Consider the following 25,003-nt stretch of genomic DNA (forward strand, 5'->3'; position numbering starts at 1 on the left):
TAACTTTCTTTTACTAAATTCAGTAAAAAAAGACGGATATATTACTTATCCACCCAAAAACCAGGACACAACAGCTTTCACAATTCAGCCTGCATTTAGAAGGATGTACTGTTACTACCAGCTCAACAGTAAAAGACCTGGGTGTAATATTAGACAGTAACTTGTCCTTGGAAAATCATATTTCCAATATCACAAAAACAGCCTTTTTTCACCCTAGAAATATTGCCAAACTTAGGAGCATCTTATCCGTATCTGATGCAGAAAAGCTAGTTCATGCATTCATGACCTCCAGACTGGACTATTGTAATGCATTACTAGGTGGTTGTCCTGCATCCTCAATAAACAAGCTTCAGTTAGTCCAAAATGCAGCCGCCAGGGTTATCACTAGATCCAGAAAATATGATCATATAACCCCAATATTATCATCCCTGCACTGGCTACCTGTTCAGTTTAGAATTAATTACAAAATAGTATTACTTACATACAAGGCTTTAAATGGTTTAGCTCCCACATACCTAACCAGTCTTCTGATACGCTATAATTCACCACACTCCTTAAGATCACAAAACTCCGGACTTCTGGTAGTTCCCAGAATTACAAAATCTACAAAAGGGGGCAGGGCATTCTCATATTTAGCTCCAAAGCTTTGGAATAGCCTTCCAGACAGTGTTTGGGGCTCAGACACAGTTTCCCAGTTTAAATAGACTCAAGACACATCTCTTTAATCTGGCATACGCGTAACTCATCCCATAACCTCATACTCTAGTACACCTATCCTGAATGGCAACTACGCTAATTCTCTCCATCCCGAGGCATCTGGAGATTGTACCAGCTTCAGTAGACAAAGGCCAACCCTGCAAGGTTCCTGAGGCCTCCAGAGAAGGACTAGCTTGAGCTGGATTCTGCTTTATGATGGCTGGAGCTACACATGCTGCTCCTGTGCTCCCAGTGATCCAGACCCCTCTGCATTTTGCACCTACTGACTCATCCCTATGCTGAACTGGACTTCATGTTAATTTAAAGAATTTGTTATATTGAACTTTCAGCTGCATAACACACAGGATGTCATATAATTTCTATCTGCTATCACCCAAATGAGGATGGGTTCCCTGTTGAGTCTCAAGGTTTCTTCTATTGCCATCTCAGGGAGTTTTTCCTTGCCACTGTCGCCGTCACCCTTGGCTTGCTCATCAGAGAAATTTCATTCATTCATCTCGTTATTATCTAGACACATTTTTCTCACACATACACACTTCCAAAAAGTTTCTTTAAAAAAAAAAAAAAGACCATTGTTAAAAGCATTATATAAATAAAATTGAATTGAATTGAATTGAAAATTTGGACAAGGACATGATTTCCCATAATTCTGCCTCTGTATGCTGCTACAACCACACTTTTAATGAAGCAACCAATGTGTGATTAAAGTGTAGACTCTTAGCTTCAATTCAACAGCTTTAACAAGACATAGCACGTTGACTTAAGATTAGATTGTTAAAAGATGTCCCTGTTATAGTACATATAAACTGTACTTGTTCCAAAACTTATTACAAAGTGGGACAAACACTTCACCATAAATAAATTAACTTTTTGTTTGTCTATGTAGAGCAGAATTAAAATATTTCCTAGGTCATATCTGAATGCAAGAGTGACAAACCAGACTTTCTGGAACCGCTGGCACAAACAGGCTGAACAATAGCTTCTTCCCTGTGGCTATTTCTGAATTTACCAGCTGATTCCTGTTCAATAACCACTGCAGTGTGACTTTACAAACAGTGGCTTGCAAAAGTATTCAGCCCCCTTGAACTTTTCCTCATTTTGTCACATTACAGCCACATACATGAATCAATTTTATTGGAATTCGACATGAAAGACCAATACAAAGTGGTGTACACGTGAGAAGTGGAACGAAAATCATACATGATTCCAAATTTTTTTTACAAATAAATAACTGAAAAGTGGGGTGTGTGTAATTCAGCCCCCTGAGTCAATACTTTGTAGAACCACCTTTTGCTGCAATTCCAGCTGCCAGTCTTTTAGGGTACGTCTCTACCAGCTTTGCACATCTAGAGACTGAAATCCTTGCCCATTCTTCTTTGCAAAACAGCTCCAGCTCAGTCAGATTAGATGGACAGCGTTTGTGAACAGCAGTTTTCAGAACTTGCCACAGATTCTCGATTAGATTTAGATTTGGACTTTGACTGGGCCATTCTAACACATGGATGTGTTTTGTTTTAAACCATTCCATTGTTGCCCTGGCTTTATCTTTAGGGTCGTTGTCCTGCTAGAAGGTGAACCTCCGCCCCAGTCTCAAGTCTTTTGCAGACTCCAAGAGGTTTTCTTCCAAGATTGCCCTGTATTTGGCTCCATCCATCTTTCCATCAACTCTGACCAGCTTCCCTGTCCCTGCTGAAGAGAAGCACCCCCAGAGCATGATGCTACCACCACCATATTTGACAGTGGGGATGGTGTGTTCAGAGTGATGTGCAGTGTTAGTTTTCCGCCACACATAGCGTTTTGCATTTTGGCCAAAAAGTTTCATTTTGGTCTCATCTGACCAGAGCACCTTCTTCCACATGTTTGCTGTGTCCCCCACATGGCTTGTGGCAAACGGCAAACGGGACTTCTTATGGTTTTCTGTTAACAATGGCTTTCTTCTTGCCACTCTTCCATAAAGGCCAACTTTGTGCCTTGCACGACTAATAGTTGTCCTATGGACAGATTCCCCCACCTGAGCTGTAGATCTCTGCAGCTCATCCAGAGTCACCATGGGCCTCTTGGCTGCATTTCTGATCAGCGCTCTCCTTGTTCGGAGAAAATCATTATTAGCTTTAACATTTTAACTCTTTCTACAAACTCTTTAACCGTCATGATGCGTACTATAACACTTGCGTGGCAATTAAACGAAGTCAGCTGATGAATGACCAGGTTATCACATTTATGTTGTTTTTTGGATGGAACAGAAGATGTACTTCATCTCATAGTGTGTGAGAGATGTTCTGGAGAAGACTTTACACAGTGATATTAATATACGATCTTATACAAAACAGATATTAATGTGATTCTGGAGGGAAATATACATGTTGTGACGTAATCAAAGAGTTTTTTATTAGTGGTATAAATAAATATGTGATTCTTTGGATTTCAGGTCAACATGACCTCAAGTCCTACTGAATGCTAATCCTCATTAGCAGAGCTCTGAATGCTGCAGTTGGAGAGGAGGTCACTTCCGGTTCCGGCCTGCAGGGGGCGCGCTGGGTCGTGTACACGGTGTGCTTTTCAGGAGCCGAGAGATAAAAAACAACAGTAACAATGGGTGTGAAGTGGAAGAGCTGAAATAACCGCGGTGTGTATGTGTGTGTGTGTTGGAGAAAGGGAGAGACGGAGGTACCGGAGGATCCCAGACCGACGGAGAGAGCTGGATGTGAGCGCGGATTAACGCCATGATCACCGCCTGAGCGCGCGCGCACTCACACACACAGGTCAGTGGCACGCGCTGCAGCAGGGCTCGTGGGGCCAGTTCGAGCACGCGGCGTGTTTACCGAGCGAAAAACATCGACACAGTACATGCGCGTGACTGCTTTAAATACCGAATTTAATATACACACACGAGCTATAAAACGTGTAATAATACACACGGATCAGATAGAACACAGACCTAATGCAAAAACGCGGGCAAATTATTCACAAATTACACAGCGAGGGGTCAAAAAAACTACCTCAGAGTACACGGTGATGAGGGGGACTGAGTTACACTACAACACTCTGTTTACTCAACTGGGTTAACAAACATACTGTTAACTCAACTAGACCAGCTGACATACTGAATTAACTAACCTTGACTAGCAATCCTACTGAATAAACTAACCTTAACTAGCAATCATACTGATTTAACTAACCCTTGACTAGCAGTCATACTGAATTAAATAGCCTGGGTTAGCTGACATACTGAATTAACTAACCTTGACTAGCAATCCTACTGAATAAACTAACCTTAACTAGCAATCATACTGATTTAACTAACCCTTGACTAGCAGTCATACTGAATTAAATAGCCTGGGTTAGCTGACATACTGAATTAACTAATCTTGACTAGCAATCATACTGAATTAACCAACCTTTGACTAGCAATCATACTGAATTAACTAACCTGGGTTAGCTGACATACTGAATTAACTAACCTGGGTTAGCTGACATACTGAATTAACCAACCCTTGACTAGCAATCATACTGAATTAACTAACCTGGGTTAGCTGACATACTGAATTAACTAACCTGGGTTAGCTGACATACTGAATTAACTAACCTGGGTTAGCTGACATACTGAGCTAACTAACCTAGACTAGCAATCATACTGAATTAACTTACCTAGACTAGCAATCATACTGAATTAACTAACCTGGGTTAGCTGACATACTGAATTAACTAACCTGGGTTAGCTGACATACTGAATTAACCAACCCTTGACTGGCAATCATACTAAATTAACTAACCTGGGTTAGCTGACATACTGAATTAACTAACCTGGGTTAGCTGACATACTGAATTAACTAACCTGGGTTAGCTGACATACTGAGCTAACTAACCTAGACTAGCAATCATACTGAATTAACTAACCTAGACTAGCAATCATACTGAATTAACTAACCTAGACTAGCAATCATACTGAATTAACTAATCTTGACTAGCAATCATACTGAATTAACTAACCTTGAATAGCAATTATACTGAATTAACTAACCTGGGTTAGCTGACATACTGTGAATTAACTTTACTGGAATAAGACACATACCGTATTAACTAATCTGTGTTGGCTGACATTCATGTTAAATAGAGCTGAGTGATTTGACCAAACCTACAGATTTTTTTTCTTTATTTCTTTAGCAGGAATTCATTGTAAATTCTTACCTTTTCAGTTGTCTGAAACAGTTTTGGTGAATGTGTTAAAATACAAAAATGGCAAGAGGTACCTCATCTAGTTGAGCTGATGTACTGAATTAACTTGTAGGGATTAACAATCATAACTGAATTGAATTAACTCCCCTTGATTAGCAAATACACTGAATTAACTTTTAAGTTTAGCGAACGTACTGAATCAGCACACCTGGACTAGCAAACATACCAAAGTAGCTCATCTGGGCTAGAATAAAAACTGTAGATTCATTTGCCTGTAATTGTTGAAATACCGACTTAACCAGTCTGGTTTACTTGAATAGTTTTGGTGAACATGTTAAGACACACAAATGTGTCAAAACTGCTGTATTTATTTTAATATATTAGAATATTTTCGTGTGTGTGTGTCAGACTGATAAAAGTGGAAACTTGATCAGGTCGCCATGTTGACCTTGACCCTCATGTAACATACTGGAGTCACTGTGTGTCAGACACACACACACTGCATTCTAATGCAGTTTGTAAATGATAATTTCTTCTGTAAAGGTGGTAAAGCTGTCCAAACCTGCCTGGTCCTATGTGAGAAATAATTGCCCCTGTTGTAATATTCAAATTAGTTTGATCTCAATCGTGTATGTGTGACAAATATGCAAAAAAAATTTTAATTCAGGACTATACACGGTATAACTCATGATCAATTGATCGTAATTTTTATAATTTCTTTTATGTGTTTTTTTTTATTCACTCAATATTTACTGTTTTTATGAAAAAAGATCCGACATTGCTATACCTAAAAATATTGTAACATATCATTTTAAATAATAAATACATTGTTAAATAAAAAAAAATCATAAATATCCCAGAAAAATATAGAAAATGTATAGTTTCAAGTTTAATTCATTTATTTATGCTCATTTTATTGCTTATTGTTTATTTCAGCAATATTAGGTTTCCTTATTAAAAATATATATAATTAATCAATCAATATAAAATAAAGCCATAAATATTAAGATAAAAAATAAAGATGAAAAAGAAATTTCATTCAGAAATTGAATGCAGTTATTTCTGCACATTTTGTTGCTTACTGATTTAAAACATTTTTTTTTTAGGAATATTATGTTTCCTTAATACTTAAAATACTTGGTCAATAAATACACACACACATATATGTTGTCTTTAAAAAAAATAAAATCTGGTGTAACTTTAAAGTGCTCTAAGCATAAATTTATAATTTTTATTTATTATTATTATTATTATTTATTATTTATTAAGACTGAGACACTAATCGCGGTGTGAATGAAGCTTGTCTCACACGTTCCTGAAGAGCGTGAGAATCGGACCGCACGCTGATTTACTGAACTTGTTCAGACAAATTTTGCGCGGGATCACAGACGCTGTCGCTCTCGGGAGTGCTGTATTGACCCGTGCGTGTTGTGTAACGTCCTGTTTAGTGTGTGTGAGTGTGTGTGAGTGTGTGGAGGGTGGAGGAGGGTGGACACACAGTGCGTCCTACAGATAAGGTATCAGTGTGCGGGGTGTTCCATTCAGTACAGCGCCCTCAGTAACACAGCGGGCCACGAGAATGTTCAGGTTTATCTCACACACACTTTCACACACTGTCTCTCTCTGTCTCTTTATAAAGGAATCAGACTGATGAACATGTGACTCCCTCACTTTAACCCGTGTTATATTTCGCATGAACTTTTCTGAGTTTCTGTTAGGGGAGTTTATTTCCTCGCTGTTTGAACTTATTATTTGTTTTTCACACACACACACACACACACACACACTCAGGAACATTTCAACACCTAATATGTCAGAGTTGAACGTCTCTAAGATTAAACCGGATTAAACATTAAACCAACACCCAGAGACCAAGCATGTCCAAAATTTTTGGCGCCCTTCACCTGATCTATTAAAAACCGACCTTACACGCTCCAACTCCATTTACACTGACATCTCTTCAATCTAATTAAAATCTGTCTGATTAAAGACTCTTGACTTTACTTAACGTGATTGGTCTCGTCTGTGATTGGTCGGATGCTTTACTCCGTGTGAAATGCCGAACCAATCAGAGCTCCTTCCTCATCCAGAGACTCTGTGGATGAACCTAAAGACACGAGAGCGGTGTTTGTGTTTACTGAGATTACAGATCAGGAACGGAAGTCAAAGTTCCTTCCTGGAAATTCGTCCTGTCTTTGTGTGTGTGTGTTTGTGTAAACCTTTGATAATCTGTTCAGTAGGTAAATATTAGCCATGTAAACACTCGATCAGACCGTCTCTCCCTCTTGTTAGAGTAAACTCCTCTGCTCCTCATTCTGCCCCAGGTAGGGGGAACGATCAGGAACGATTCGGGAACTAAAGAGCCGCGCTGCTTCTCTTTCAGATGTTCATCTGTTAAATCCCTCCATCAGCAGGGGGAAATGGGTGAAGCCTGTCCGGGTTCGAGGGCGCGGGTGGGGATTGTATGGTCTGAATTTATTTTTAAGGTCTGGTTGTTCTTATATCCGGCTGCTCCTGAGGTAGAACCCTGTGCCTCCTTCTGTCTCACCCACCCAGTCCCTCTCTGTCTCTCTCTGTCTCTCTCTCAGGTGGACAGGATGGGTGAGACTCCTGCAGGAGCTCCGCCTCCCTCCATCACGCCGCTGCAGCAGATGGTGGCCTCGAGCGCCGGAGCGTTACTGACCGCTCTCTTTGGTGAGGAGGAAGAACATCAATGTTACAAAGAGCATTACATCATCTCTCTCTCCCTTTGTATAGATGGAAAGGTGAGTATGTTGCCATAGTGATGTCTGTGTTTTGTCGTCCCATAGTGACGCCTTTAGACGTGGTGAAGATCAGGTTGCAGTCCCAGCAGGCACCGCTCTACAAAGGTGTGTGTGTGTGTGTGTGTGTGTGTGTGTAATGGGGAGGTGAAGTGGTGTAAGAAGGGAGGAAGCTAAAGTGTTCTTGTTGTTGTCGTGTTTGTGTAGTTTATCAGGATGAGCTGTGGAACACACACACACACACACACATGCACACACACTAGTGCTTCAGCTTCTGCTTATAATGCCATAATTCTGTCTCTCTCTCTCTCTTTCTACCTCTAAAATTCTTTCCCTTTGGTTCCATCTGTGTCTCCTTCCTCTGCTTTGTCTCTTCGTCTCTGTCCTTCTCCTTTTCTCTCTGTCCATCTCTCTCTGTCTCTTTTCACTTTATTTCTCATTGACTCTACCTGTTTCTTTTTCTCCTCCTTTGTTTCTCTCTCTCTCTCTCTCTCTCTCTCTCTCTCTCTCACAGCTCTCCCAGCGGATTGTCGTGTATGGAAGAGAAAGTCTCGTCTCCCAAAGTGTGAGTAAACACACGCGCTGCCTCGCCGCTTTTGTCTTTAACATCGTCTGCTCTCACACTGACATTAACACTTTACCACACAAACCAAAACACCCTCAACTACCTCATTCTCATCCTCATCCTCACCTTCATCCTCACCCTCATCCTCACTCTCATTTCCTCTCATCCTTTTAAATCTCCCTCATTATTAATGTCTGTTAGTTGTAACTTCACTCCGTCCACTTGTCTGTCTGTCCGTTCGAGACGCAACACGAACTTAACGTAAAATCTAAACGACTCAAGACTGGAGAGTGAGAACGTTTGTGCTCTTGATAAATGTTTTTGTGCCGTGATTCAGCAGAAAAATGAACACACACACACACACACACTGGGGTTCAGCACGCTGGGGTTCAGGGTTTAACCTTAAACTGCTCCAGATTGAGCTGATAAACAGCGATATTGTTATTTACTGGCGCAGCAGCTCAGTGTGTGTGAGATTATTTATAGCTCTGCTTATCTCCGTTCGGGTCACTGCTCTCGTTTCTCAGCATCTGATCCGTTCCTGAGAAACACCGGTCAGGGACAAACTCACCAATACAGTAACACGGTTAATAACTTACACACTGCAAACTAAATGTTAGATATTTTTATTTTTAAATAACCGATAACTGAATAACTGCTAATTATTTTATGAATAAAAAAATACAGAAAACTAAATTATTTCAAATGAAGGAGGCGTGGCCTATGTTGTTTCCAATAAACCAGGTGTGGCCTCTATTTAAATTCCAGTAATGGAGGTGTGTGAATTCTGATAGAGGAGGTGTGGCCTCTGGATTCCTTTAATAGAGGAAGCGTGGCCTGGGTGAATTCTAATGAGTACAGACTGTGTGTAAAATCCAAAAGGGCTGGTTGTGTTGTCTGCTGAATTCCACTAATAGAGGAGGCGTGGCCCCTGTGTGAAATCCAGGGGTGGAGGTGTGGCCCCTGTGTAATATCCAGGGGTGGAGGCGTGGCACCTGTGTAATATCCAGTAGAGGAGGCGTGGCCCCTGTGTAATATCCAGTAGAGGAGGCGTGGCCCCTGTGTAATATCCAGTAGAGGAGGCGTGGCCCCTGTGTGATATCCAGTAGAGGAGGCGTGGCCCCTGTGTGATATCCAGTAGAGGAGGCGTGGCCCCTGTGTGATATCCAGTAGAGGAGGCGTGGCCCCTGTGTAATATCCAGTAGAGGAGGCGTGGCCCCTGTGTGATATCCAGTAGAGGAGGCGTGGCCCCTGTGTGATATCCAGTAGAGGAGGCGTGGCCCCTGTGTGATATCCAGTAGAGGAGGCGTGGCCCCTGTTATAATGAAATCCAGTAGAGGAGGCGTGGCCCCTGGTATAATGAAATCCAGTAGAGGAGGCGTGGCCCCTGTTATAATGAAATCCAGTAGAGGAGGCGTGGCCCCTGTTATAATGAAATCCAGTAGAGGAGGCGTGGCCCCTGTTATAATGAAATCCAGTAGAGGAGGCGTGGCCCCTGTTATAATGAAATCCAGTAGAGGAGGCGTGGCCCCTGTTATAATGAAATCCAGTAGAGGAGGCGTGGCCCCTGTTATAATGAAATCCAGTAGAGGAGGCGTGGCCCCTGTTATAATGAAATCCAGTAGAGGAGGCGTGGCCCCTGTTATAATGAAATCCAGTAGAGGAGGCGTGGCCCCTGTTATAATGAAATCCAGTAGAGGAGGCGTGGCCCCTGTTATAATGAAATCCAGTAGAGGAGGCGTGGCCCCTGTTATAATGAAATCCAGTAGAGGAGGCGTGGCCCCTGTGTAATATCCAGTAGAGGAGGCGTGGCCCCTGTTATAATGAAATCCAGTAGAGGAGGCGTGGCCCCTGTTATAATGAAATCCAGTAGAGGAGGCGTGGCCCCTGTGTAATATCCAGTAGAGGAGGCGTGGCCCCTGTTATAATGAAATCCAGTAGAGGAGGCGTGGCCCCTGTTATAATGAAATCCAGTAGAGGAGGCGTGGCCCCTGTTATAATGAAATCCAGTAGAGGAGGCGTGGCCCCTGTTATAATGAAATCCAGTAGAGGAGGCGTGGCCCCTGTTATAATGAAATCCAGTAGAGGAGGCGTGGCCCCTGTTATAATGAAATCCAGTAGAGGAGGCGTGGCCCCTGTGTAATATCCAGTAGAGGAGGCGTGGCCCCTGTTATAATGAAATCCAGTAGAGGAGGCGTGGCCCCTGTTATAATGAAATCCAGTAGAGGAGGCGTGGCCCCTGTGTAATATCCAGTAGAGGAGGCGTGGCCCCTGTGTAATATCCAGTAGAGGAGGCGTGAATTTGAGAAAAAGAGGTGTGGCCCCTGATTTCCAGTAAAGGAGGCGTGGCCTCTCAATATTTTCCTGTAGTTGTGTGGACGTCACTGTGCTGAATCAAATCCGGTTCCACAGCTCACGTGTCGACGTGTGACGTGTGATGTTTACAGGACGTGTCGGTTTAACGCCGTGATTTCGTCCTGATTTTCAGGGAAGTGTTTTCTCTACTGTAACGGACTGATGGACCACATCTACGTCTGCCAGAACACGACGGCCTGCGGCATCTGGAACAAAACACCCACACACTTCAGTGGGACACTGGTAATTCTCACACACGCACACACACACACACACACACACACACACACACACACACACACTTACACACCTTATTCCAATCATGTGTTTCTTACTGAAAATGGACTCTTTGACTTGTTTTCAGGACGCGTTTGTGAAGATCTCGCGCTCTGAGGGTCTGCGCTCCCTGTGGAGTGGACTTCCTCCTACACTGTGAGTCACGCTGCAGAGACACACCTGAGACACCTGCAGGACGCTGTAGAGACCTCAGGGTCATGCTCTTAGAGGAGTGTAATCAACCCCGAGCGCTTTTAGTCACAGCGGTTCATCCCTTTATTAAAGAACATGACGTTCGGCTGTTTAAACATTAACACTGATGCACAGTGCTGAGACTTGAGACTCATTCCTTACATATTGAATAAACATCTCCTTACACTGTGTGTGTGTGTGTGTGTGTTGGGTAGTGTGATGGCGGTTCCCACCACCGTCATCTACTTCACCTGCTACGACCAGCTCAAGGACTTCCTGACTTACGGCCTCGGTTACCATAGCAACTACGTCTCTATGGTCGCCGGCGGTCTGGCGAGACGTGAGTCTGCTTTTCTGTTACTGCTTTTTTTTTTCACCCAGTTCCTTTCTTCTTTGTCTTTCTGAAGTTGTTGAACGTCAGGTCGATACAGGATATTCGGTTTTAGTGCGTTAAAAAAACAAATTATTTAGACCTAGATGGAATTTGGTGTCATCATAACCAGTCAAATAAGTGTGTGTGTGTGTGTGTGTAAGCATTGTAACTGTTCACACATCCTTATTTGTATGGTTTGCTACGGGATGTTCAGTTGAGAGTGTGTTGTGATCTGAGTGAATGCGATTAAACTTCAATCAAACTTACATTAATTTATTGTACTAATATTTTAACAAAAGTTTAAGAAATGTTCTAATTGAGATTACATAATGTCTGACAAACGCAGCAGTCGTCACCTGATCGTCTCCTCCTACAGCTCGCGCTACAGGGTCACCGCGGGTGTGTAGCTCATCTGTATAGAAGGCGTGGTACACCGCGGACTGGATGGCAATCACACACACACACACACACACACACACACACACACACACACTACGGGCAATTTGGAAATGCCAGTTAGTCTAATCTGCATGTCTTTGAACTCCACATACACACACACAGACCTGAGGCATGACTCGAACCCTCGTCCCTGCGGCCGCGGGGTTTAACCACTACACCACTGTACAACAAAGAACAATATTCAAATATCACTTCAGAGACGTGGCATTTATCCAGGTTTAAAGAATAAAATTACAATAAATATAATTCTTGCAGATTTGCGTTTAAAAAACTGACGGTGGGAAACTGAAGGTCCGCGTGTTGTTAGCCGCGCGCTAGGCAGTGTTTTAGATTTAATGAACCAACCTGTGTGTACGTTTCTGATTATAAAGCTAACGCTTGTGTATAGACAGTGCAGCTCGTCACTGAGATACGAACCGGACGCGTCTGTGAGGAGGAGAACATCATCGTCTGGGATATTTAAATAAAATCCCTTAAATGTGACTTGTTTAAAAGAGCGTCGTTTGCAGTATATGCTGTAGGTAGCGCTGTTACTGGGGCACGACACACCCACTCATAAACCCGAACCATTTTTTACTCATCGGATTTTTATTATCTGAGAGAGAAGAAAGAAAGGAGCTCTGTGATGCAAGTTAATACATGTGCAGTACATCCCCATCTGACCTGTGTGTGTGTGTGTGTGTGTGTGTGTGTGGTGCAGTGGGTGCGGTCACAGGGATCACCCCGCTGGAACTGGTGCGCACTAAGATGCAGTCGCGGCGTGTGTCGTACAGCGAGCTGCGGGTGTGTATCCGGTCGGCCGTGGCGCAGAACGGCGTGCTGTCGCTGTGGAGGGGGTGGGGCCCTACCGTGCTGAGGGACGTCCCCTTCTCTGGTCAGTCCACACACACACAATAAAAATATATTGTATTTATAAAATAAAAAAAACTTAGTCAGGACTTTAATGACTGTGTGTGTGTGTGTGTGTGTGTGTTTCAGCTATGTACTGGTTTAACTATGAGCTGATAAAAGCAGAGCTGTGTGAGAGATACAGAACACCGCAGGCTTCCTTCACCATCAGCTTTGCAGCAGGAGCCGTTTCTGGAGCTGTGAGTATCGCGGGAATAAAACACTCCGACACACACACACACACACACACACACACACCGGTGATAGTGTATGATGTCGTGCCAATGACTTGATGACGTAAACGAACATGAATACAATCAGGTGTTTGATTTAACTGAAACCTCGGGTGAAGGTTAAAGTAATACCACGAGGTCACGACACTTTGCTCACGAGTCGAGGTGCGGTGCGTAATCACACTGTTATTAAAGCCGTAGTGCAGATATTAAAATGTTAATAACCGTCATAACGTTAATGATAAATCGCTCTTTATTAATATTAGACTGACTGGATCATTCATTTAACACGGGTGCCAAAATATATGCACACGTATGTGTTTGTGTGTGGGTGGGAGGGGTTGTGCACCGTCTCAAACCATAATATATGCAATTAACCATGTACAACATTTCTTTCTTTCCATTGCATGTTTGCTGAAAGTTTTGGCACCCCATGCGTCTTTATCTGTGAAGCAAAGCACTACTATTGTTATCTCACAGCCTTATTATTATTAATATTATTATTATTATTATTTTTATTTTCGGGAATGGGGTGCTATGACTTTTCTAAGGGGTGGGTGATTAATTGTCCCCGCCCTTCCCCAAAAAGTCCCATAGACTTAACATTGAGACCAACATCAGCTATGACATCATAGGTTTGACATCATAGCTATGTCTATGATGCCACAGCAAGCACCGTTCACAGTTTGCTTTGTTTTGCAGTGTGCGTCTGCTGACGTTAATGAATCTCACACACACACACACACGCGCACACACAGTGAAGCAGAATCTTTAGGATCCGCGGTGTGTAGATGAGATTCTGATGTTTCATCTGAGAATAAAATACGCGCTCACTGGAGTTACTGTTAACGAGTGAGAACATATCTGTTAATTAAACTCGTTATACAACAGTAAAGACGGGAATCACCAGGGATCGGCCGAAACGATATTCTCACAGTAACCTGGGGGCGATTCGATCTGTCTCGCGATTTTTTTTTTGTTTTTTTTGTTTTGTAATATACTCCAACCACACAAGACACTGGGCTCCCTATCAGAGTGTGTATAGTGCACCACCTGCAGGATCACAGAGGAACTGCACATATTTACCACCTTAAATTTAAACAATCTAAAAAATACCATAAAATGTGCCCACAATTTAATACGTGTGGAATTTAATTGCACACTCATAAGTGTGTTTAAAAAAAAAGTTCTATGGGTTGAATTTTGAGAAGAAGTAATGAGGGTCGATTACTTTTTCTAATATACAGGTGTTTTCCTTTTAAATTTCAAAGTAGCGTTTATTCTCTTCCCGTGGGTCGACTGCGATGAAACAAAGTCTGTGTGTTAACTCAAGCTCGGCCAAACACGGTTAAACTCTGTGATGTGTGCACGAAGTGTGTTTTATTACTCATCTTACGTCACCAAAATGTAAGACGTTATATTTTCGCAAATATCTTCAATGTACAGACACGCCCACTTTACAGAACCATTATATAAATAGAAGAAAATAAACGAAATAGAAGGACAGTCCTGGTGCCAGTGTGGTGAGACATGAATCCGACCAGAGTGCATAATTATTGTAGTTCCTGACTGTAGGACGTAGGGGTCGCTAGTAAGTCTGTGCCTCCTCAGGGCGACACATGGCACATCGGATTGGACAAATTCTAGCTTTAGTGTCTTAGGGGATTATATAGAGACATGAAGGGAGTTTTTGTTATTCAGTACAAACAAAAGTTCAGCTTTGACTTGTTTTTTGTTTTCCCTTTCTGTAGATCGCTGCGATCACGACGCTGCCGTTTGACGTGGTGAAAACACGCAGACAGATCGAGCTGGGAGAAATGGAGATGCTCGGAGGTAACGGTGTCACGGGGAACGTTTTCAGTCAAATCCACGCTGAATTCAGACAAAATCAGCTAGCGAGTTGTGTTTATTTCATAAAGTTTAATCGTATGTTTTGGGGATTTTCGCAGCTCCTCTGAAGAAGCCTTCGTCCACGTGGCTCATAATGAAGAACATCTGGACTGAGACGGGTTACAGAGGACTGTTTGCAGGTAAAGTCCCCAAATCCGATATCTTGATATCAGCAGTTGGTTATTGATTAAAAACTGCAAGTCACTTCTGGATAAAGGTGTCTTCCAAACATCATAAATGTAAATCAGTTATTAAACGCCGTCGTTTCTATAGCAACAGGGACTTGGACATGATTGGACACATAACTGGATTAGAAAACCTTAAATCACTGAAGTTTCTCTGCTTATAGAAGAAGTCTCCAGTGTCGGTGCTTTGTAACAGTCTGATGTAAAGCTGCAACTTTTCCTAAAGCGTCTGTTTTGAGCATTACGAATGTTTCTCTTTAAGAAAAGAAATTATATTGTACATATTGGAAACTTTCTTAAGTAAAAGAGTAATAAAGCACCTGAGCTCTGAGCTGGAAAAAACCCTCAACTTTGAATTTTAAAAGTACCTGACTTCTTCTTCTTCTCCTTTCCCTTTAAGGTTTCATGCCTCGTGTGATTAAAGTGGCTCCGGCGTGCGCCATCATGATCAGCACGTACGAATTCGGGAAGGCGTTCTTCCGCCAGCGCAACGAAGAGCAGCGAGGTGGCTGAGACGTCCCGAGCAACGCGGCAGAGCTGCATGAACGTTTTCACCCCGAACCGACCCGCCTTTAGCTCCACCTTGGCATGCGTCCTGTTCTTGTCTCCCCAAAACGCCCGGGGAGCGTGGCCGACACTCGCGGGTTTAATCTAATAACGCCGTGTATGCGTTATTTATTAATTTATTTTTCCTGACACGGGATGATGTACTTGCATTGCTGTAAAACTGCAGCACGGTGGAGCTGCACCCAAGCATGCTGGGTAAACTGGTATTCCTGCATTTATCTGCATGCACGGGAGCTTTGAGGGGAATTTTATTATTCAGCGATTGGATTGATCCTGACCGTGAAATGGTTCCTAATTCCATGTTCCATGAGGTCTTAGTTTATGTCGTATTTGGTGTACGAGTGGACAGTGTTTATACACTGACCCCTAGTGGTCATAGCAAGCACTGCAACTTTAACGGAGGTTAATCAGAACTTTGTTAGAGAAATATGGTTGAAATATTAAAGCACAGTCGCATTGCTCCGTCTCATCTGTCAGCTCTCACCTAAAGCACACAGCTGGAGCATTATATATCTTATATGGATAAATAACCTCTAAAATTAAGAAACATATACAGTTTGCTATGATTTGTTCATTATTGCCCCGTCAGGCTTTGACTGACTGCAATGATTTCTGGGTAATCTGCATTGCCAAATTCAAGACTTGAGCCCTTATTCAAACTTCCTGTTTCAGTTTTTGGAAACCTTTTGGATAAGAAAATTCTAATTCAAAAGGAAAATGTAAGAAAATGCATTATGGAAAATCTTGAAGGAAGTCAGTCTGGATGTGTCTAAAGCTCCAGCATCACTTTACCACTCATGATGAGTCCAAAAGATCCGTAAATAAGAAGGGAAACGAGCAAACGATGCAGTGTCAATTAACTGCTTCATACACTGGATTTTAAATTTTTTATTGGTAACGCTTCTCAGCAGCAGCAGTGCCAATTTCCACTAAGAATACAAATAACTTGTATAATAATTAATATTTAAATTATAATTTACTTGTGTAATGAATGATAAACACAGCCAAACTTTCAACCCTTTATCTTTGATTAAACTTAATGGTCTGTTTAAGCTGAACTAATATTAAAACCTGTTTTTTTTGTAATGAAGATGCAGGTGTTTGTTTGAACTGTTTGGCAGCCTTTCGACTGCAGTGTAGTTTTGTTATAATTTCTTTCTATACACTTGGGAAAGGAAAATTTTTTTTTTTGTATTGTGTGTCTGTTCATTGACGATGTTATGCTAGATCTGACTAGCTACGTTTAAGTCACGGCGCCATGACGCTAACCGAAGGCACTGTGACAAGTGAAATAAATACTTGCAAAGGTAGCGTTGTTGAATAAACCTAATGAAGAATGTCGTATGACATGTGATCACTTCATCTGCGTGTATTTAGCTGTTGCAAAACAGATTTTTTTTTCTCCCACCTAATGTGCATTTCGAAAGCAAATAAAGCAAGTATGCATAATAATATAAGCTTTCAGGTGTCTTTTTTTGTGTACACATGACTAGTTTAAAATTAAAATTTAATAAAAAAAAGATTAAGTAAGCTTTAATTTTTCAGTTATAGTGGAACCTTGGATTAGGAGCATAATTCGTAAACGGATTCGTAAAAGTGAATTTTCACATAAGAAATAACGGAAACTTAAATCATTTATTCCACAGCCCAAAAAAATAAATACATAAAAATAAGTAACAAAAAATGTAAAGTAAAAATAAAACAAATTAACCTGCACTTTACCTTTAAAAAAAAAAGTAAAAAATAAATCCTGACTGATGTTTTTGTTTATGCACGCAGGTGCTGTGTGTGTGTGTTTGTGTGTGAAGGGGCACGGTGTCAAATGTGCAGGCTGATAAAGAGAAAATGGATCTTAACCTCTCTTATGAGACTTACTTTTGCTTTACTCGCGCGCATACTCGGTACTCGTAAACCAAGACTTTTGTTTTCCAAGTCAAAATTTATTAAAAGTCTTCGCTCATCTTGCGGAACACTCGTCGACTGCGTTACTCGCTATACGAGGTTCCTCTGTGTTGGTGTTGCGTTGTTTTCACCAAGACAGTTGTGATCCTTAATGAAACTTTGATTTCCCTTTTTTAGAGCAACACATGTAAAGGTGCATTTAATTTAGAACAGTTTTTTTCTTTAGGATAGATCACTTTCACTTTTGACTTTAAAAGTTCTCTAATTGCCGCAAGTGAAAAACATTTACAAAAACCATTCCTAGCTCCAACTTGGATTGCAATTTAAACTATATTGAATTTTATGGTCCAACACATTCATTCTGCTATTTCATTCTAACATTTATGTAGAATTTGGATTTCTGTTTCCAAGATTTAGCTAATAAATGTGTGCCTAACCTTTTTTTCCCCCCATAAAGTGTACCACAGGACAACTGACCATAAGCCATAAGGTTTGAGGTAAAAATCATCTGCAGTATAAGAAAATTTTCTAGTCAGTGCTGTTAAGAATGCCTGAAATGTGCATCACATTAAACATATACGTTTTTGGTAGATGGTACACAAACATTACATTTTCTACCTTTCGGTTATTCTTTTCTACATTTCAAGATAAATGTTCAACACCCTAGGTAATTTTTTTTCCTTTTTTTTTTTTTTTTTAAACAGTGTTGAACTATGTGTAAACTAATGCCCCTGTCAAACTCTGTAAAGTTCCCACAGCGTCCTAAAAATATCAAAGAACGCAGTGGAAACGGGGGTCAAAATGGAAAACAGTGTGTTTAAAGTTCATACTCCTTCCTAGCCACATCCCTATTAGTTTGTCAGTGTGTCTATCATGCTGTCACTAATTTCTTATTTTCCACCAGATGACCCAAGAGATCAAACCATCAAATCACATCTTCCCTATGGAAATATAAAAGTGCCAAAATTCCTCAAAGCCAAATAGCAAGTAGTTTTAAGCTAAGATTGGAGATCTTTGAGAGAATTCTAAAAAGCTGTGAATACAGGCCCAGGTCTTTAAACAAGATAAAGGGACTAGAAGAAAATGTTTAAAAGATTTAAGGAACCTAGAGGTAGAATAAAGGGTTAGCAAGTGAGCGATGTACTGACCAGCTTTATTAAGCTAAAAGTTAAATTTAATTACGTATTTAATTAAAGTACAGTAGCTAGCATATAGCCAGTACACAATTACAAGCGTGAACAACTATGCATTCCTGTTTAATATTTTAAGCACAGTGTTAAGTTTACAAATGAAATAAAGGAAAAATTATAGCTTCATGTGGTTGTCAAAACTCAATACATGAATTATGTGTCTGAAGTTATGTTTATTATCAGGAAAGTTCATGTTTAAGCTTTTGGCTAAGTGTCCTTTACATGAAAATAACAAAAGTCTTAACAATTAAGTCATAAAGAGGCTCGAAGACAGATTGACGATGAAAAACACCATCAGTTAGACAAAAGGGTTCCTGCAGATACGAGCTATTATACAGTGAAAATATGACCAATTAAGCAATAATATCAACACTTTACTCAGATACAGTATGTTAGTAAGTTATTTAAAAATGTACCAGTGTCTGCTAAATGGGCTTAGCAATGACAAACTGTTGATTAAAGTAGCTAGCATATAGCCACTAAATCATAATAAATGAAAATATGAGAAAAGTTTCAGAAATATAATTTTCTTCAGATTAGTATTTTCATTACATTGGTAATACAAATGTGACAAAACCCTCAGGAACATCAGCATTCCTGAGGTATGATAGCAACCATTGCTAGTCTTTCCATAGTAGTTTGTAAACTAAAAGTTAAGCTAGTTTTTATATCGCCAACACATGATTTTTGTACAACATTGTAAACCCAAAGGGGTGATGAAAATACAACAAAAAGAATGAGGAATATTAACTTTTTGCTCAGAGATGTTAGTAAATTACTACAAAACATCTTGCAGTGCTTAGAAATATTAGCAATGACAAACTGTTGGTTAAAATAGCTAGCGCAAAGCCACTACACTTGTACTACATGTTTGTAATTTACTATCTATATATAGCAGACATTAGTAAAAATACTATGAAACGTTTAGCAGTGGTTGCTAACTAGGCCTAAAAATATTAGCAATGACAAACTGTTGAGTAGCTAGCATAAAGTCACAACATAATTATTACATTTTTTTTCCTATATAGCCACTACATCATTTCTATTCATTTATTTTTTCATTAACAGTATTATAGGCTCACAGTGACAAGGACATTAAGAAGAAAAAACACAGGAATATAAACTGTTCTCTCATTGATATCTCAGATTACTAAGAGAAGAATTGTAATGGTTGGGAGGATGTGAAACATTTCACTGCACTAATGCTTTTACATTTCTGAATTTTCTGGAACAAACCAGGAAAAAAAAAGTTTGGTTAGCGGTTAATTACCGTTTAATTACAGTGCAACATTAGCCAAATAAAACCTTTGCTTAGACATTTACCAGAAAATCCGAAGAAAATGTTGCCAATACAGATATTTTTGTAATTTCTTTTCTTTTTTTTTGGCTTGGTAGCCTTGATGTTGTCTGCGTTCAGTTGTTTAGCATCAGTGAGATACTGCAGTGCTGTGGTGTAGATAACATCCTTCCTTATATAAGCAAGTAATTAGTCACGGAGGAGCGTGTGTGTAGTGATGGATGTGTTTATAGCTGAGTGTATGAAAAGCCCACTCCCCCCCCCCCCCAACCCCCTACATTAATTATTTCATTTTCCAATTTTATCTCTGTGACATATTTCCTGTTTTGAACTGTTACACATTTTAAATATAAAACTGAGACGATAAAGAAATAAAGAGTCAGAATAATTAATAGAAGAAAAGATTCCTCTTCTGTGTTTTTGATCTGGAATAAATAAGTAAATAAATAAATAATAAAGCGTAGTGCTCATTGCATGTCCTGAAGGCTTTCCTGAAATGCCAGTGATAAAATCACGCGACATATTGTTTTCATAATGATGCCTTTGAGAATTGTTATATAGTATTTTTGTCGCATTTTCCATTGCCTGTTTTAATCCTCATTCAATGATTATCATATTCAGTGTTAAAGTTCCCGAGATGAATCTGTAAAAATCCACATTTTGCGACAAGAACCTGATCTTGTTAACCAGTAGACAACGAAATGCTATGAGAAAAAGAAATGTCATGATGATGTTCCAATTCATCAGCATGTGACTTCACTCTCCAGATGGACGCCTTCTCCAGCCATCCTGCCTGCAATCTTATTTTTCTCACTGTATAGTAAATTAAATGTGTTGAAGTTGATAATGATAGGATGTTTCGCTTGTGGATAAACAAATACAAAGAGGACAAAGATTCACGTATATAGTTTACTTGGATTTCTGCTGATGAGGATAGAAGAGGGAAGTGGATTATTGCAGGAATAAAACAAGGAAAGGAATCTAACTTGAAGTTGGGAAGGACTGTAATGCAAAGTAGAGTCCAGGAGGGAAAGAAACATACAGTACAGGAAAGGTACAGTAAAGTACAAAGAAGTAAAGTGTAGTAAAGTAAGTTACTGTGGTTACGTAGGGGAAGTACAGTAAAGTGAGATGCAGTAAAGTATTGTACAGTAGACTACAGTAATGTACAGTAACGTAAGGGACACTAAAGTAGAGTAGTACAGTAAATTACAAAAAACAAGGTACAGTAAAGTAATATACAGTGTAGTACAGTGCAATAAGGTATAATAAAGTGGAGTACAATAAAGGAAAGAAAAGTTAGGTACAGTAAAGTACAAAGAAGTATAGTAAATTAAGGTATGTTAATATAATATACAGTAAAATAGGTTACAGTAGAGTACAGTAAAGTAGGGTACATTAAAGTACAACAAAGTACAGTAAAGTTAAATGTTAAGTGTTTTATTCACACGTTTAGTAATAAAGTACAGAATTATATTACACAAATACACAATTAGTATTAATATATATGATACATTGTAACATGTTCTAAAATATTATTTTACATAGCTTTTTAGGAAACAAGGTGATCATCCCTCACAGTGTCTCAAGGCAGCGGATTTTTCTGTATAATGACCAACTGTAAATTAGTCTTAATTGGACTGCCTTGTGATGCCCTTTGGTAATATATATGTTTTTATTTACATTTTACTATCCAGCTACATTTGTTGGATGTTAATGACAGTCATTGCTTTTTTATGAAAGGGTCCAGATTACATCCAATATGGAGTTCATCTGGATTCTATTCACATGTTTACAAGATATGAAATGTTATTTTAATTTAAACTAATTTAAAAAAGTTTGTAAAAAAAAAAACGAAAAATGTTGACACAGTGGTGGAAATAATTTTACACACAGGAAGAAACAAAAAAATGTAGTAAAGTAGTAAAATACATACATCTATAAATAAAAAACACCAAGCTTGTTGTGCTTTGAGGTTAAGGCTGATGTGGTCAATTTTCCAATAAAACGTCCTTCACGAGTCTCCTGTAGCAGTCAGAGGTAAATCTGTAAGTATCACACCAGCTGTCTGCCTACACTTTTCCTGCAGTCGTAATACGAGGGCGAGTCAAAAATTATCCACACCCTGGCTGTAGAATTTATTTTAATTAACTGTTAGAAAATAAAATACATAATCTTCTTGCTTTGCAATACACTGCGTCAATCTGTCAACAAGCCTTTGTATTCCCTCGTTTTTTATTCGTGGCTGAGTTGCGAGCCACAAATGCACCGCTGTCTTCAGTTCTTCATCAGAAGTGAGTCTTCGTCCTCGTGTTTCTGCCTCCAGGGGACCAAACAGATGAACGTCTGATGTAGTGAGATCAGGACTATAGTGAGGACGCTTTAACACCTCAGAGTCCTGACAGTGTGGACAGGAGTGTGTCGACGTGTATAGTCACTTATGATCATGACGTCCTCGGATATCAGTCCTCTGCGCTTAATCCTCAGTTTAGTCTTCAGCCCTTTAATAAGCGTCTCACTGTAAACGCTGTGAATGAACATTCTCAAGCTGATCAACATTCCTGATGATGTTCCAATACTTCTAGAATTGAAAACTGTAAGCATTGATGGATTGGTCGACCTTTGAACCTTTTCTCGGGGGGCGATTGAGGATGTTTCCCTTCCACACTCTCAGGCTCACCAATATTCACCACTAATGATTCTCTTTAAGAAACTTTCACCTTACTTATAATATCCAAATTTTGTTTGCAGATATCCAAACACTTCTGTTGAGTTGTTATGGCTGCACGCTTCTCTTCTTCCATGTCACAAGCAGGGCGTCCATTTTTGCTCGCACTGCAGGTCCAAATGAACACATTTTTTTACTTAAATCTTTTACTTATTTTTTTGATTCAACCTCGAATAAATCCTTTTTTTTTTTTTTTTCTTCGTGCTAGACCCTGAAACCTTTGCTGTTGTGTGCATTTAGGAAGTTCCTGACCAGATGGAGACAGCGTGGAGGGCATTCAGGGTGCAGAGTAAACAGTATCAGTATCTAAGTGTTAAGAGCTTTGTAGCCGTGGAAAAAAAATAAACCTTGATAGATTGTACTCGGGGCAGCAGGACTCGGATCAACACTCAGAGTAATCGCCTTATTTAGCATGAGTGCCTGAGCTGTTTACAGTGCGGCTGCTGTGGCTTCAGCGGCTCAGCAGCTGATTTATTTAAAAAAAAAAAAAAAAAAAAAAGGGACATGCATCCTTTGTGAACTCCAGTTGATAAAATAAACAGAGGTTCAGAATCAGGAGAAACACAGGAAGTCGTCCTGCCAGGCTTGAGGTCGCTCTGTCTCACGCTCTCTGCTCACATGCAGGTTCACTTACACGCATCTCTCTTCTCCAGCTGTTTCATTATGGCCATTTATGAGCGTTACTGTTCACTGGGGCGGCTGGTTCCTGGTGCAGCCTCCATCAGTGGATGAGTGCCTATCAATTTCTGTATTGTAAATCCTTTTTGTGATTGATCTTAGAAAGCGTCCGGATTTTTTGAGATATCGTAAGCCATAATTATGAATCATGAAATTACAACAAAAATAGGACTCATGGAGTATATGAGTTTCACTTTTATAAAAAAATAACCATGGAGGTCAATGGAGACCATTGTGTTCCCATCCCACGCGTTCAATCCTCAGTTTAGTCTTCAGCTCTTCAATAAGCGTCTCACTGTAAGCGCTGTAAATGAACATTCGCAAGCGGATGAACATTCCTGATGATGTTCCAATACTTCTGGAATTGAAAACTGTAAGCATTGATTAATTTTCCAGCTGATGGTCGACTTTCAAACTTTTTCTCGGTGGGCGATTGAGGATGTTTTTTCGTTCCATACGCTGCCGATTACCCATCTGGTAGGAGCTTCGGTCAACATCTACATACTACGGGCAGTTTGGGAATGCCAATTAGACTAATCTGCATGTTTTTGAACTGTGGGAGGAAACCGGAAACCCAACAAGCACATGCAAACTCCATGCACACAGACTCGATGTGGGAATTGAACCCAAGACCTGGAGGTGCACAAGTTAAACTTAAAAGAAGAAAAAAAATCTAAGACATAAAATGCTGTTATAAAGTCTTATAAAGCCACCCTGAAATGAGTTCCTCCTGAATTTTCTCACATGAAAATAAAATCCATCTGAATATTCCTTTTTTTTTTTTATTGCAAAAATGTCCCGTTACTTAAATCTAATAACCATGAACAAAACATCTGTTAGTAGTTAAGCAGTAGTGTAATGCTACATGGACGGCTGTCTCAGCTTGTGTTTGTTGGAACAAGTTGTTTTTATTGTGCAGCACAGCTGCTTGTTGAAAACGTTTACATTCGAATTCTCTACGGAAATTTACCACGTTATTTATTTAAAAGTGACGTTGCAGGGGTTAGGGACATAGTGTGCATTTCTTTAAGTGTGTACATACTGCATAATGAAAGATTGTTTGTTAGAAGCGTTTCCATTGCTTAGCAGTTTCAGTGCAGATGTTTTGGATTTCGTTCCTGAATTGTGGAACCTGATTGGTCAAGAGGTGTTAATTAATGGCAGCAGAGCAGCTACACATCACAAGTTTATTTTATTCGCTCTTTCGAATACATTAGTGTTTCTATAGTAAAAGTGTGTAATTATTAATCAAAGTTAAAGTTTTCTCCAAGGAGATAATGTCTATGGAAGGAGTCTCCAGTGTCAGGGCTTTGTACACATGGCTGTTTTTCAGAGGCTGGTGAGGGATAAAAAATAAACTGTAAGTAATATCTACAAACTCACTCACTTACTCATCGTCTATACCGCTTTATCCTGTATTTAGGGTCGCGGGAACCTGGAGCCTATACCAGGAGACTTAGGGCACGAGGCGGGGTACACCCTGGACAGGGTGGCAATCCACTGCAGAGCACACACATACACACACTACGATTAATTTGGGAATGCCAATCAGCCTAACCTACATGTCTTT

The 25,003-nt window shown here is 40.1% G+C and overlaps 1 protein-coding gene across 3 annotated transcripts; it reads left to right on the forward strand.

Moving 5' to 3' along the window:
• The first annotated feature begins 3,234 nt into the window (after window positions 1–3,234).
• On the forward strand, window positions 3,235–17,095 carry slc25a39 (solute carrier family 25 member 39). Of its 3 annotated transcripts, none has more exons than XM_053515365.1 (12): window positions 3,235–3,479; window positions 7,482–7,587; window positions 7,704–7,763; window positions 8,170–8,220; window positions 10,709–10,818; window positions 10,940–11,007; window positions 11,259–11,383; window positions 12,576–12,749; window positions 12,854–12,963; window positions 14,748–14,829; window positions 14,946–15,026; window positions 15,472–17,095. In XM_053515365.1, exons 2-12 carry the CDS (start codon window positions 7,491–7,493, stop codon window positions 15,582–15,584), a joined length of 1,071 nt encoding a protein of 356 aa, XP_053371340.1. In that variant the 5' UTR covers window positions 3,235–3,479; window positions 7,482–7,490; the 3' UTR covers window positions 15,585–17,095. The 3 variants fall into 3 exon arrangements, with proteins under 3 accessions (XP_053371340.1, XP_053371342.1, XP_053371343.1); XM_053515367.1 differs by having other exon boundaries at window positions 3,235–3,474; window positions 7,479–7,587; XM_053515368.1 differs by lacking the exon at window positions 8,170–8,220 and having other exon boundaries at window positions 3,236–3,479.
• Window positions 17,096–25,003: the final 7,908 nt, after the last annotated feature.

Source organism: Clarias gariepinus, chromosome 16 (genome assembly GCF_024256425.1).
Source record: "Clarias gariepinus isolate MV-2021 ecotype Netherlands chromosome 16, CGAR_prim_01v2, whole genome shotgun sequence".
NCBI lineage: Eukaryota > Metazoa > Chordata > Actinopteri > Siluriformes > Clariidae > Clarias > Clarias gariepinus.

Coding starts and splice junctions, on each gene's coding strand:
- slc25a39 (XM_053515365.1), top strand. CDS start 7,491: ATGGGTGAGACTCCTGCAGGAGCTCCGCCTCCCTCCATCACGCCGCTG. Junction 10,819..10,939: donor CACACTTCAGTGGGACACTG/GTAATTCTCACA, acceptor ACTTGTTTTCAG/GACGCGTTTGTGAAGATCTC. Junction 11,008..11,258: donor AGTGGACTTCCTCCTACACT/GTGAGTCACGCT, acceptor TGTGTTGGGTAG/TGTGATGGCGGTTCCCACCA.